We start from the raw sequence: 15,582 nt of genomic DNA, 5'->3' as shown, positions 1-15,582 counted from the left end.
TTTGCGTTTTGTTAGTATCGTATCAACAATTTCATGTGAATAGAAAACATATTAATGCACACTGAGATTATTAACTACAGTATTTTAATTTCATCAACCGTGTGTTCAATATAAAGCACGATGGGAACATCGCGAGGTAATCGGGGACAGTGCCTCTGGATTGGCAGACCTGAGTGGTGGTCCCCCTTTTTAATATATTTTTAATTTTTATTTAAATTTCTTTTTTTTTTTTTGGGGGGAATTGGAAATTATACCCATGACTAGTGGTATTTTTTCAGAAAACGCAATGAAGGCAACCCAAAATAATAATAATAAAAAATATATATATGCAAATATTCTTCATATCTTATCCACTCCACAGCCATGCTGCATTTAAAACACTTGAAACACACAGCCAAAATCTGTGTTCTGCAACATATTGGCTGGCTCAGTGTGGGAGTGCAGAGAGCTCTTTTTGCTCTTTATTTTTTATTCCGGCAAGTACTTGCAAGCTTTCAACTGGGGAGGAAAAAATTTAATAATGATACTGTAAACACTTTTGTTCTAGGTGCGTCACTCAACATTTACATAATATTTGCAAAAATGTTTTATTTTTCTGCGTAAATTGCTCGTCAAACACTGCAGAATTTTACCTTAATTTCTGAGGACAAATTATAGTTTTACAGTCACACAAAAAACAACCCGGATAAATGCAAAGGGTTGCGTCAAGAAAGGAATCAGGAGTAAAACTTTAAAATAAACAAAATTATTAGCATTCACCTTTAGAATAGTCTCCAACAATCTTTTTAATGGTCACCGACTGGATCATGAGACAAACAACCATGACAAAGAAGATAGGAATTCATTGGATGCTCACAAAACATATGGAAGATCTAGATTTTGCAGATGATGCAGATCAGTCTCTTGTCCCATCAGCACCAACACATACAATCAAAATGTTACATGGTTCTGTTAAGAGGCAACTAAGACGGGCCTGAAAATAAACAAGACAAAGACAATAAATATGCAAATAAACAACAACCAGGAAGCATTGATCAACCAACAGGGAGAGAACATCAAGGAAACCAATTCAAATATCTAGGAAGCATAGTCAGCAAAGATGGTGGATCAGACCAGGACATCAAGAACCGGAAAAACAAGGCAAAACATGCCTATAACACACTGCAACCCATCTTGGACTCCGTTTTCCATTCATAACAAGATCAAGATATTCAATACCAAAGTCAAGGCAGTCTTCCTATATGGATCTGACCACTACCACCACCAACAAACTACAGACCTTCATCAACAAGTGCCTAAGACACATCCTGAACATCAGATGGCCGAAAAGGATCCCCAACAGCAATGTACGGGAAAGAACGGACCAGAAGCCCACCAGTCAGGATGTGATGAGAAGAACGTGGGCATGGATAGAAAACATTTTACGAAAAGCAACAGACAATATCACAAGGCAGGCACTTGACTGGAATTCAAAAGGGAAGTGGAAAGTGGGGTGGCCATGACAAACTTGGAGAAGATCATTAGAGAGTGCAGCCAAGAAAACCGGACAAACATGGGCTCAGCTAGCTGAAGAAAAACTGCTCAAAACCAAATTCATTGGTGGGGTGGGGTTGCTGCCTTGTGCTCCAAGATCCTAAGAATTTCATACCAATGGAGGAACGTCTGTCCACGGGAAGAAAGAGAAGAGGAAAGCACAAAGCATGAAATCTGTAGGGACTTTGAATGCTGGGACTATGACATGAAACGCTAGGGAGTTGGTTGACATGAAGGTGAACAGAAAGTAAGTAAGTCCAGGTGAGCAGGTGGAAAGGTAGTCAGGCTAGAAGCTTAGGAGCATGGTTCAAATTATTTTACCATGGTGTAGAGAAATGAAGTAGGGGTTATCTGAAATGAAGAGTTAGTTAAAAATGGTCTGGAGGTGAGCAGTCAGATTATGTGAGGGTAAAGGCTAAATTTTAAAATTAAGCGTGTTATTTATTAATGGCTGATTGGAACTAGAAGAGACAGAGAAATTCTGGAAGGAGCAAAGTAGTTCTGAGTATTCCAGGGAGAAAGGGAGTAGTGATTGGTGGAGATTTTAATGGACATGTTGGTGAAGGAAATGGGCGATGAAGAAGTGACAGGTAGGTTTGGTATCTAGGACAGGAACTTAGTCGAGACTTTCTTCCAGAATAGGCAGCAACATAGGGTGACCTACAAGAGCTGAGGGAGAAGCACACAGGTAGGCCATATCATGTGCAGACAATGTATTCTGTAGAAGATCAGTGACTGAAAGGTAGTCACAGGGGAGAGTGTAGCCAGACAGCATAGGATGGTGGTGTGTAAGATGACTCTGGTGGTGGTGAGGAAGAAAATTATAAAGGCAGAGCAGAGAACCATGTGGTGGAAGCTGAGAAAGGAAAGGTGTTGTGCGATTTCAGGGAGGACGTGAGATAGGCTGTTGGAGGACCACTACAGCCAAGGGGATCAGAGGGACAGGCCGGAGGATACTTGGTGTCTTCTTATAGAAAAAGGGAGAAAGAAAAATTGTGGTGGAACCAGAAAGTCAAGCAAAGTATACTAGGAAAGAGGTTTGCAAAGAAGAAGTGTAATACTGAGAGGACTGAGGTGAGGGGACAATAATACAAGCAGATGCAATGTAACGCGAGGGTAGAAGTGGCAAAAGCCATATGATTAATTGTAGACCAGGTTAGACAGTAAAGGGGGAGATAACTATCCATATTCAGGTTGACCAGACAGAGAGAGAGAGAGAGATAGAGAGAGAGAGAGAGAGAGAGAGAGAGAGAGAGAGAGAGAGAGAGAGAGAGAGCGAGAGAGAGAGAGAGAAAGAGATGGGAAAGATGTGCAGCAGCTTAGGGTGATTAAGGATAAAGATGGAAATGTTTTGACTGGTGGCAGTACTGTGCTGGATAGATGAAAAGAATAATTTGAGGAGCTGATGAATGAAGAAAATGAGAGAGGAAAGAGGAGAAGTAATGATTATTGTGGACCAAGAAGTAGCAATGATTGGTAAGAGGGATGTTAGAAAGTGGCTAAATGGGATAAAAAACGGAAAGGCGGTGTGTCCTGATGTCATACCCGTGGAGGTATGGAAGTGTCTAAAAGAGAGGCGTCTGTGTAGATTTTGACCAGGTTGTTCCATAGAATCTGAGGGAGTGAGATGATGCCTTAGGAATAAAAGAAAAGTGTGCTGGAGCCCATTTTAAGAACAATGCCTTGTGCAGAGTTGTGGGAATTAGAGAGGTATAAAATTAGCACTTAGTCATACGACAACGATTTGGGAAGGAGTAGTGGAGGCTAGACTCCGGACAGAAGTGAGTATTTGTAAGCAGCAGTATGGTTTCATAGACCACCATAGATGTACCTTTTTCCTTCAGAGTGTTGATGGAGAAGTACAGAGAAGTTCAGAAGGAGCAGCATTGTGTTTTTGTAGCTGTAAAGAAAGCCTATGACAGGGTATTAAGAAAGGAATTGTGGTGCTGCATGAGGAAGTCTGGAGCGACATAGAAGTATGTTAAAATAGTACAGGACTAAATATTGAAGGTTTTTACTGTGTGCAATGTACTGTATTGTGTTTTGGCTTTGAAGTTCAACTGTTTAAAAAAAGCTTAAAACACAGCAAAAACATGAGTTGCAACAAAATTTTATAGTCATGGCAAAAACATCCCGTGACAGCATGTCTCATCAACCTGCAGGCCTGTATGACATGTGGCTGAAGGATTTTAGTGGGTCATTATTTACGGTGTGGGGATAAGCATATTGACCTCATCTCATCTGCTATCATCTCCTCTGGGCAGACGGATAGCTGAGCCAACTGATGCAGGCGGCTTGCAAGCCTGCTGTTGACCTACTTACACTTCCTAACCAACTACTACTTGCTCATTTCCACTGTGGAAATACAATAAGAGAGTAATTACAACTTGAGTTCACGGCCTCTTGGTATCCAATATAAGCCGCTCGGTTGCTTGTTGGACTGAAAATTGCTGATGGTACAAGGGTAAAGGTCGAATGACATGGTCAGACAATTGTGACTGGCAGCAAAAAACTAATAAAGTGTATCTGACAGTAATGCTCCGCTCAGTGTTGACAACATCCATCCATTTTCTTCCGCTTATCCGAGGTTGGGTTGTGGGGGCAGTAGCTTTAGCATGGGAAGCCCAGACTTCCCTCTCCCCAGTCACTACATCCAGTTCTTCAGGGGGGATCCCCAGACGTTCCCTGGCCAGCAACGAGACAGAGTCTATCCAGCGTGTCCTGGGTCGTCCACGGGGTCTCCTCCTGGTGGGATGTGCCCGGAACACCTCACCAAGGGTAGCGTCCAGTAGGCATCCTAATCAGATGCCTGAGCGACCTCATCTGGCTCCTCTCAATGTGGAGGAGCAGCAGCTCTACCCTTAGCCCCTCCAGGATGACCAAGCTTCTCACCCTATCTCTAAGGGAGAACCTGGACACCTTGCGGAGGAAAATCATTTCATATTGTATCCGGGATCTTTTTCTTTTGGTCACAACCCACAGCTCGTGATCATAGATGAGGGTAGGAACTAGCAACCCTTTATTGATCAGTGACTGTTTTTTTTCTTTTTGTCAATGTCTTTATGTCACAAAACTGTTCTCTGTCAATTGACTGTCTGTTTTCGTACTAGAGCGGCTCCAACTACCGGAGACAAATTCCTTGTGTGTTTTTTTTGGACATACTTGGCAAATAAAGATGATTCTGATTCTGATCTGACCGTAGATCGACCTGTAAAGTGAGAGCTTTACAGACCTCCAAGGTCCCTGCCTTCGGCCACTACCCAGCTCACGCTGCACGTGACCCTATGGCCCCTCCCATAGGTGGTGAGCCCATGGGAAGGAGGACTCACGTTAACCTTTCGGTCTGTGCCCGTTCGGGCCCCATGGGTGCAGGCCCAGCACAAGGCTCCACCTCCAGGGTGTTGACAACAAAAGGCCCCACCTCCAGGGTGTTGACAACAAACGTGATTATTTGTGGTCCAGTCTGATTGAAAACACAATCATCTCCACTACCAGATCTATAACCATGCTGCTGAATAAATTTACCATGTTGAGATTAAAGTACTAATCTGAAAACATTTTTTTATGATTTATCTCGATGATGTAGTTGGCTGCATTACAAAACCACAAAGAGGAATGCCCATTTTAAAAAGCTCATCTGTAATGCCAAATAATTTCCACTATGTGTCTTTGTATTTAAAAAAACGATAATTTGCAAATTCACTCATAGCAGGATTCAAAATTATTAAAGAATTAGCAACAGCATTCGTAAAATGGGAGAAGTGAATAGTGAAAGGGGTATGAAATGAATGAAAGCTGCAGTTCAGGACATTTAACCCACTGGCTGCTAAAAATACCTAAATACTGTACATGTACACTATGCATCAGAAATAATCGTAACATCTCAGATTTCTACAGCAATTTTCAAAAAATCAAAAGGACAATTACAAAAGTATTAAAGAGAAAATAGGGAACAATGAAGAAATAATTGAAGAAACAAGGATTGAATAGTATGAGATTAAAACTGAAAATTAAGTAAAAAGGATATAACATTAATTGTTAGCTATGAAGATAATGTGCAATTAAAGTGAAAAACTAACATATTCCCCATTGTGCCAAAACAATGGGTGCTCTCACTGTTATTTTCTGTATGTATGCGTAATTGAACAAATAAATAAATAAAATGATAAAAAATGCTCTTTCTTTTTTTCATCTAAGTATCCCTTACAGAAGTCTATCTACTGCATTTGCTGACGGGTGTGTCTCTTGTTACCTGTCCAGTGTAGGCAAAGTCCAAGGCATGCTTCAGTCCAACACTGGTCACTCCTTGCAGAGTCACTTCATCTGCCACGCTCTCCACCATGCACAAGCTGAACATGGCCTGATGATGCAACAAAACATGGAGGTCAGATGAGGGACTCCATACTTTGCTTTTTTATTTTTATTTTTTTAAACTGGAATTTTTCCCAACTATTGATGGCTACTTATTAGTATTTTATGTGAGTTGTAGCTGCACTGCAAAATGAGTTGTAGAGCTGCTGAAAACATAACAACACAGTTAATCAAAGCCTGCAAAACACAACAGCGAACAAACTTTCGGTATTGATTGACTCCCTCAACCCCAAAGCTCAGCATAAATATTGTATATATAGCACAAATCAGTACATTGTGATATGCAGCACCTCGTCTTTCTCTCCTTGTAATGGGTGCACAAAAGCATGCACACTAACATCTTTGCAAAATCAAAGCAGTGGCCGTGGTGCCTGCAGTCAGACCCTGCTGAGGCCACATTTGCATCTGCTCATCAACTCTATTGATTGCTGTCATGCCATGATGGGATGTCACCCATTGATTAGGGGACCAGTGCTGCAGTGTGACAGTAAAGAACGAAACAGTGATATTTCAAACAAGGACGCAATAAATATCGCCTAATTTCACATACGTAAATTGTTTCCCTTCTGATTCATTCTCTCTGGTGATCTACTAATGAGGCTATTTAATTTAAGGGACTCAAAACAAGAGTTCTGCCTTAGCACAAATAATACCGCACTGTTTTAATTGACAGTGACCGAGAGATGTCAATTAAAAAAACATTTTCACAGTGTTTGTAATGGTATAGACCTGCATTACATTATATTGACAGTTGATTCTAATATTTCAGGTACCTTTGTAGCTACATGATATTTCCACAAAACATTCATTCATTCATTAATTTTCCGTACCGCTTACCCTCACTAGGGTTGCGGGCGTGCTTGAGCCTATCCCACCTGACTCTGGGTGAGAGGCAGGCTACACCCTGAAGTGGTCACCAGCCAATAGTAGGGCACAACAAACAACCACTCGCACTCACATTCACACCCACGGACAATTTAGACTCTTCAATCAACCTACCATGCATGTTTTTTGGGATGTGGGAGGACACCGCAGTACCCGGAGAAAACCCACGCAGGCATGGGGAGAACATGCAAACTCCACACAGGCGAGGCCGGATTTGAACCCGGGTCCTCAGAACTGTGAGGCAGATGTGTTAACCAGTCGCCCACCGTGCCGCCTTCCACAAAACAATAAAATGCAGTTAAATTAATACTTCTCTGAAAGGGTATACGTGGAAAAAATAACTCTGCCAAGGCCAAAACCATGGGCGTTATGATTGATTTGCTTTTTGTGATGAGTTAGTTCGTTAGTTAGTTAACAGCATAACACTCTAGCTGCATTGTGTTGAATGAAATACTATGTTGATGTACAATACATTGTGCTTATTCTATGAAACAGACCTTTTTTAGATTGCTCCGACGTAGTGGAGGTCTGTGCTCTAAATGAGTATCATTTGACTTGTCCTTGTAGAGGTACGTTTTAGTATGAATCTTGTATTGTATGTAATTTGACTGTGGACCTAATGAAAAGTTCAGTGGGCGTGCATAATCTCCTCATACGCGTCAAAGGCCCAAAGGCAGAGAAGTTAAAGCATCTTCTTTCTGTCACAAAAAGAAAGTGCATTCGTGCCAAAACTCCAATTTAGTTTTTGATGATTCATGGTGCACATGAACTTTAACTCGGCATCACCCCCGTCTGCTTCGGCAAATGGCCACTCGAGAGTAGGAACAACTTGAATTTGTGCCTAATTTTGTCCAGTGATTGCACAACCTAGTTGATTTACCACTGAGTCAATTAAAAATACACTGGTCCATTAGGCACAGGGAGTCATGTGGTACAATCTGAGGAATCATGGTAATACTGCTGTTTGCCTGCACAGATGAGTGAAAAGGAAAAAGGTACACTGTGCAGGACCCTCCATTGTATCAATACTGTGGGCACTGAGAGTGTTTGCGGAGCTGTCTGTTCCTAGCATGACTGTTCCTGATCTTGATGTAGGTGCTTATGATGGATGGCTCTGTTGACTTGGGATATAGAATCCTAAGTCCTGCTCACTGCAGTCTTTTCCTCATAATGCTGCAGGAGGAGAGCAGTGCTACATTTAGCCTGACGTTCTGGCAAAATATGACTGCTTGTGTGACCATTCAAGCGCATGAATCCAATAAGCACCCAACTTTATTTAGAGAGCAGTGATTCACAAACTAATGTGTCAGGTGTGTGTATGGGAAATTATCCAATTTCACTTAATTGGGTCAGAAAATGAATATTTAAGGTCTCTGTGCGTGCAGTATATCAGCTTTGTGTTCAACTAAACAGGCCCAGATTTCACACTGAGTAAATATTTTTTAAGTAAATTGAGATGAGCTCAGGGCAACATGGTGGGAAACTACACCACTTGTACTTTGTTGCGCCAGCTTTGGCTTTTATAACAGTTTGCAGTCTCTGAGACATCGACCTGACCAATGACAAACAGCATTCTTCATCAATCTGGGTCCAATTTCCTCTGATTGCTGTTCCGAGCTCAGCTTTGCAGGTTAGAGCCTTGTCATTGATCATTTTCTTTTATTTACACCACAGTTTTTTGATTGGATTTGCAGGCCATGACATTGACATTATATGTCTTTATTTAAGGATGTTTTTGCTCTATTGCAAGATACATTATCATCTTGAAAAATTATGTCATCGCTATAACATCCGTTCAATCGATCCAATCAGAAGTGTGGAAAATCTCTATGTAAACTGGTGCACTGCCTTTACCTGACATGCAGCCCCATATCATCAATGACTGTGGAAATGTGCATGTTTTCTTCAGGCAGTCATCTTCATAACTCTAATTAGAACGGCACCAAACAAAAGTTCCAGCATTATCACCTTGCCCAATACAGATTCAAGTTTCATCACTTACTATCACTTTTATCCAGTCAACCACAGTCCGCGATTGCTTTTCTTTAGCCCACTGTCACCTTGTTTTTTTTGTGTTTCGGTGTTAAGGATGGCTTTCGTTTGGCATTTCTGTATGTAAATCCCATTTCCTTTAAGCGGTTTCTTACAGTTCAGTCACAGACCTTTGACTCCAGTTTCTGTCCATTTATACCCAATTTATTTTGTTGTGCATTTTCTAATTTCAAGACATTGCTTTAACTTTTCTATCTTTGAGGTCTTCCTTGGTCCCTTTGACAACCTTCTCATTTTGTTTGTACTTGGTCCAGATTCATGGTCTTCTAGCCTGTTGTTCTTTCCATCCTTCTCCACGCCTGTGAAACTTGGACCTTGTGCCGAAGCGACGTCAAGCGCCATGAAAGCTTCCAACAGAGGAAGCTAAGACAAATACTTGGCATTCGCTGGGAGGATCGGGTTTCATACAATGAAATCTTCAAGCATGCTCTGTTGGCTAGTGTGGAAGTCACCATCTTGCAATACCGCCTTCACTGGATAGGACATGTCATACAGATGGACCCCACCAGATTACCTCGACTCATGACTTGATACAGGAAAAAGATCTCACAGAAGGCCAAATCTGCAAGACAAGAACCAGCTAAAATGCTCGCTGAAGCAAACTAGTATTGACCTGAGACCTTGGGAACAACTTGCCACCAACAGAACAGCTCGGAGAAGAAAAACCTGGAATGGCACAGACACATACGAGAAGGCCAGGACACAACGGGATGAAGATAAACGTAAACGAAAACTACAAAGATTTTACCAACCACGTCCCCCACCCACTTTACCATGTGACTTCTGCCCATGACTATTCCACCATAGGCTGGGTCTCCAAAGCCACATCCGCTACCAACACCGACCACAGATGGCAACTTCCTAAATACAGACGAAACCAATGCTCAGACACGAGCTGGAGCCACAAGTTCTAATAATAACGCTAATGAAGTAAGTGTTGCTTACAACTCAGTGTGGTCTGAATTTCATATTACATGCCGTTACATGCACATACAGTTTACTGTATGAGTTCTCATTTGACCATCAGACAAATCCTCATTCTTTAGGCCTGATACAGTATTGACTCACCAGACACAACATTAGTTGTATCTTCAAATCTCTTTATATTATACAATATGGGGTACCTTGCTTACTAGAAATAAGTGATATGTAAGGAAGGAAAACACTGTGTGGAATAGTACTTGTAGCTAGTTTTATTGTTCTGACTGTACATTATCTTGTTTTCCTTTAGGTCCTGAAAGCATGAAGGAAATGCTAATGGAATATAAAACCAGTAGGGCTCTGAGATCGACAGACTCAGGTCAAATAGTGGAGCACAGAGTCTAAAGCAAACATGGTGAAGCAGCATTTAGCTATTATGCTGCGCACAAATGGAATAAGTTGCCAACAGAAGTAACGTCAAGTGTGAATGTTTTTAAGTCAAGGTTAAAAACCTCTTCTTTTTTCTCATACTTTTTAGAGCATTTCCCCTTTTAAATTATATTTCTTGCACTGTACGCTGTTTTAATTATACTGTTATTTTTTGCCCTGTTTTAAATGTTTTTGTTTTTTTCTTTGTTTTTAAATGCTTTTAATCATGTAAAGCACATTGAGTTACCTTGTGTTGGAAATGTGCTGTATAAATAAATTTGCTTTGCTTTGCTTCTAGGATAAGGTCTGGAAATGCCTCGTTTAACCAAAGGTTTCGCATAAAAGTTTGTTTTGAGCACATCGTTGCATCTTGTTTGACTAACCTGCACACACAAAAACTAATGATGGTTTAAGTAGTATTTCCATGCCAATCTGCTTGTTACCAGGCAACCTCATTGTTCCAGGGCCGAAGCGAGTCCAGGAAAAAAATAGAGGGTTTTGTCTTGTTCCTCTTATATCCAGTTGTTTTGCTATTCTAAAGTACTTACTGTGTGTAATGTGTTTCGAAGAGTTATAAAAAGGGTAATACATAAATTTGGCCCCTCTTCCACATTTGTCGGGGGGGGGGGGGGGGGGGCATCCATGTGTGCGTGATCATGGCGTGACTGATTTATTTTCTAGATGTTTTAGTAATGTGACAACATTGGCAGAGGCAGGTGACACATAAATAACTCACGCTTGGTTAGGTAAAATATTTCATTACAATCACTGACCACCAATCTGAGTCAGATTGTTATGTTCCTACTTGGTGTTGCTGTTCATTTGGTTTCATCGTCTTTCAGTTCCCTTGATGATTTGTATTGTTTGAATCCAGGTTTCTTGTGCGCCTGTTGTTTATTAAAATAACATATTTATTCTTACTCTTGCTTGTTGTCTGGATCCTTTACCATTTACACATAAACTCTTGACATAATAATCTGACCAAATGGATCCCGCAGACGCCGATCATGTCCGTCAGGCATGGTCAAGCCACAGAAAATTTATTGGATTACACGATCAGTCATTGTGCCAATTTATGGACAGGATGACTGAGTTGACTGACCATAATTTGCGGTTGGCATTTAGTAAAGATCGTGCTCAGTCTCTTCCTCCTCACCGGCCCTATGATTGTGCAATTGATCTGATTCCTAACGCCCCAGTACCAAATGCTAAACTGTATCAGATTTCAAAGCCGGAACAAGAAGCGCTCAGGGACTATATCTCTACATCCATTGGAGGAAGCCTCATTCGTCCGTCATCCTCACCAGTGGGGGCAGGTTTTTTTTTGTTTTGTTTCTTTTTTTATTGACAAAAAGGACAAGACGCTGAGGCCGTGTATTGATTTCGGGGGGCTTAACGAAATCACTGTGAAGAACAAATACCCGTTGCCTTTATTGGATTCTGCGTTCACTATTTTGAATATCTAGTCATGCTGTTTCATCTTTCTAATGCACCCGGAGTGTTTTGAACTTTGATAAACAATGTTCCGCAAGATATGACAAACCAATTCTGTTTCGTGTATCTTGATGATATTCTGATTTGAACAAAATGTCTGGCTTGTGTTACAACGTCTGCTGGAAAACCAGCTTTATGTGAAAGCAGAGACATTTTAGGCCACTTCTGTTGAGTTCTTGGGATTCATTATAGAGCTGGGTAAACAGAGAGCTGATCCAGCCTAAATACAGGCTGTGGTTGACTGCGCTTCTCCTATATCAAAGAAGCACTTGCAAAGCTTCTTGGGTTTTGCCTATTTTTACAGATGGTTCATCCGTAATTTCAGCATGGTGGCTGAACAGCTGACAAGGCTTACATACAGTAAGTTACCGTTTGTTTGGACTCTGTAAGCTGAAGTTGCATTCGTTTGGCTGAAAAAAATTGTTGTCTAGTTCACCTGTCCTCATTCATTCTAACACCGATCTCCTTTTTTGCTGTTGAAGTGGAGGCATCGGATACAGGAGTGGGGGCGGGGTTGTCTCAGCGATCCCTTGTCGACCAGCGGCTGCACCCCCATGTTTCCTCATGTCACCTTAGTTCGGCCGAGAATAATTATGATGTTGGAAATAGGGATTTGCTGGCCATTTTGTGCTTCAGGAGTGGAAGCACTGGCTGGAGGGCACTCTGGAAAATTCCCAAGTTTATACAGATCATAAAAACTTGGCCTATATTCTATCCGCTCGCAGGCTTAATTCCTGTCAAGCACGTTGGGCCCTGTTTTTGACGAGTTTTGACTTTACCATCACTTATCGTCCAGGGTCCCAGAATGCCAAACCCGACGCTCTGTCTCGGATTTATGAGTCTCCCACTGACGCATCGGTGCCAGAGACTATAATATCTGTGGGTAGAGTGGTGGTAGTGCTCCATTGGGAGGTGTAGAGGAAGGTGGTCTGTGCAGTGAGGGATGCAGATTTTGGATGGATGCCCGACAGACAAGTTGTTTGTTCCAGTGGAGTTACGCCTGGAGGTTTTGCTGTGGGGGCACTCTTCCAAGGTGGCATGTCATCCAGGAGTGACTTTGCCGTTGTAGTTTGCCTATATACTTGTGTAGGATTTATTGTTTATTAGACCACTCCTTTCCGCTGTGGCTCTGTCCACCAGCGTGCCCTTAGTTTCTTTTTGTTTGGTGTAACTCGCCTCATAAGGTACCTTCTTCGCTGTGGCTTTTGGTTGTACATTTCTTTTGTTTGTATCCACATTTATTGTGTGTCTTTTGTTTATTAAAATACTATGTTGATTCTTGCTCCAGCTTGTTGTCTGCCTTGGGATCCTTTACCATTTACACGCAAACTCTTGACATGGATATTGTGTTCACTTCACTCCTATGTCAACTGTATGTGTGTGTGTGTGTGAAAGTAGGTGAGGGAAGGTGAAAACACGGTCACTATTGACTGTAGTGGGTTAATCTAATAATCCAAGTCCTGACCAGTACACTAATTTGCCTCTGATAGTACTCAGCATGGGGTTGAAAGGAGAAGAAGAGGGATTTGACTCACTCATCCACCCTTTGTCCTGAGAGAGGTAAAAATAACCTGTACTCACACAGGAGAAATCCTACAGGGCAACTTGGATGAATTTAATCTGCATTTCATTTTTGAGGGGGATTAGTTTTGATTTCCTAATGCTGTTCTGTCTCTCCTCTCTAAAGCAAGTCCCATTGGGGCACTTTTCTTGTGCAGTCCATCTCTATCTGGCTGCCTGACAGCAGATATCAGTTCAAGCTTAACTTAACTGTAACTTGGCAAGAAACAATAGAGATCCAATCAGCTGCAGAAACATGTTGTAACCTTTGAATTTGCCAATGTTTATGTACAATAACTACTGTAAATGAAAACTGGAGCAAGTGAAAGGTCAGGAAAGTGTACTTTCTTAAATACCTCTCTCTTGATTTGTGGCAGCATGAAAAAACCTTTAGGTCAAACTTTACAGTTATAACAGTTTTTTTGTTATAACAATCCCCTGTGGTCTACTTTGCTTATCAGTCATTATACTTGATCAGTTTTAGTGGTTCTTACAACCATGAAAAAGAACAGTGCTAGTCTGAATCCACATGCCTGTATGGGTCCACCATTCATGTTAAGAGAGCTAAGAGGACTGCACCAGATAGAAGACGAAGATTTAGACTGAGCCGCAGGGTCAGCCTTGCACCCCTTCAACCTCACCCTGATCCAATAGGTTCCAGTGTATGCGTGTGTAAAGTAATGTCTGGTAAAAATGCAAGGTCAAGTTTCCGCTCAGTGTCCTCCAGCAGCAAGGTGTCTTTGGCTTTGGATTTCATGAACTCTTTGATGTCTCTCAAAAGTGAAAAAGAAAAAAAGTTTAAAAAAAACTAACCAAAATGCATCCCCTGCTGAGTCATCAGATTTGTGTGCGTGTAGTAAAAGGTTATATTCAATTGATAGCTCCTTCAAAAGCACCTTGAATATTCTGTGCTGTTTAGCTCTGGAGTGGATGCTGTTTGTGATCTTCACAACAGGAGTCATACTGTGCTCAAAGCCGATCACTTTTGAATGATGTAGTGGTAATGCAGAAACATTGGGTACTGTGTGTCTCTTTACAGAGAGCAAACACTCCTGTATGTCGGCCGATCATAGCAGGAGCCCCGTCTGTAAATACCGATACCAGTTGTTTTTTTTACCGATAGCAGTACCTTTTTCTCCGCGAAAGATTCCTTCACTGCCTTATAGATGTCAACTCCCTATGTAGTTGTCTTTAAGGGCAGTAGTCTCAAAAGTTCTTCTTTTGTGGAGAAATGCTCAAACATCATCTTTATCAACACCATTAGCTGCGCTGTACTGCAGTTGTCCATGGACTCGTTACACTGGATGCTAAACCACCTGCACTTCGGCAGATCCGGGTCCAGCTGATCGGCCAAGTTCCCAGTCGCAGACGACACTAACTAACCATTGTAGTTGCCCCCAATTGGTTCCATATTTCTCGCCTTTACGTACTATATATATATATATATATATATATATATATATATATATATATATTTAAATCATCATTGCTTCTTTGGCAACCTCCACGTGCAAAAATGCCTTGTTTTTCTTCATCAAGAAGTGTGTAGCACAAAATGAGGCTTCCGTTACTTTTTGGGTGTTTTTCACCGGTCTCGTGAAAAAAAGACTGCTGTTTGCAGCTTTGTAGCTGCCTTCAACTCACTGACTTGTTCAGCTCGTAGTGCACTGCCCAGGGGGAAATGTCTTTCCACTATGTGCGTCGCCACAGTCGCTCCACAAATGAGACACGCAGGATTTTTTTCACAGTGTAAAAAAAATCTGAATCCAAATCAGTCAGAATCATCTTTATTTGCCAAGTATGTCAAAAACACACAAAGAATTTGGTAGTTGGAGCCACTCTAATACGACAAGAGACAGTCAATTGACAGAGAATACTTTTGAGACATGAAGACAAAAATAAATAAATAAATAAATAAATAAAAAAGGAAAACAGTCAGTAATGTGGTGATGCAAGTACAATTTTTTGTTTTGTTTTTTGACAATTGTGCAAAAAGATCCAGAGTCCTCTAGCAATTAGAGCAGTTTGAAATGACTAATAGAACAGTAGTCCGGTGCAATGACCACTGTGCAAAGGACACCGAGACTTCAAGAAATGTATGCAGTTTAAAGTCATTACTAGTGCGATAATCTGGGACAATGTCAATTGTGAAAATGTTGCAGATGCTACTCAGGCACATGAGTGGCCAGTATTGGTCAACAACAGATACGCAAATAGTGCAGCGTAGTGAGACTACTACAGTGAGTGCACGAGTAATTGGCCCGACAGAAATGTGACAACAAACTCAAGATAAAAAATTGGCAGCATGTTGCAATGGAATTGTAATTTAACTGTTTA

The 15,582-nt window shown here is 41.4% G+C and overlaps 1 protein-coding gene across 5 annotated transcripts in view; it reads right to left on the bottom strand.

Moving 5' to 3' along the window:
- The window catches only part of klhl32 (kelch-like family member 32), a 52,331-nt gene that overhangs the window by 29,019 nt on the left and 7,730 nt on the right, over window positions 1–15,582 (bottom strand). For all 5 annotated transcript variants that reach the window (XR_009788959.1, XR_009788960.1, XM_061776536.1 and 2 more), the window contains exon 4: window positions 5,786–5,893. Coding sequence is in view for 3 of the 5 variants with exons in the window: in XM_061776536.1 (XP_061632520.1) it covers window positions 5,786–5,893 (108 nt within the window). In the remaining 2 variants the exon portion in view is untranslated. The remainder of the gene's footprint in view (window positions 1–5,785; window positions 5,894–15,582) is intronic.

The sequence above is a fragment of the Phyllopteryx taeniolatus genome, chromosome 6, assembly GCF_024500385.1.
Source record: "Phyllopteryx taeniolatus isolate TA_2022b chromosome 6, UOR_Ptae_1.2, whole genome shotgun sequence".
In the NCBI taxonomy this organism is placed as follows: Eukaryota; Metazoa; Chordata; class Actinopteri; order Syngnathiformes; family Syngnathidae; genus Phyllopteryx; species Phyllopteryx taeniolatus.
The sequence above is the reverse complement of the archived record's forward strand: the minus strand, read 5'-3'. Positions and strand labels throughout refer to the sequence as shown.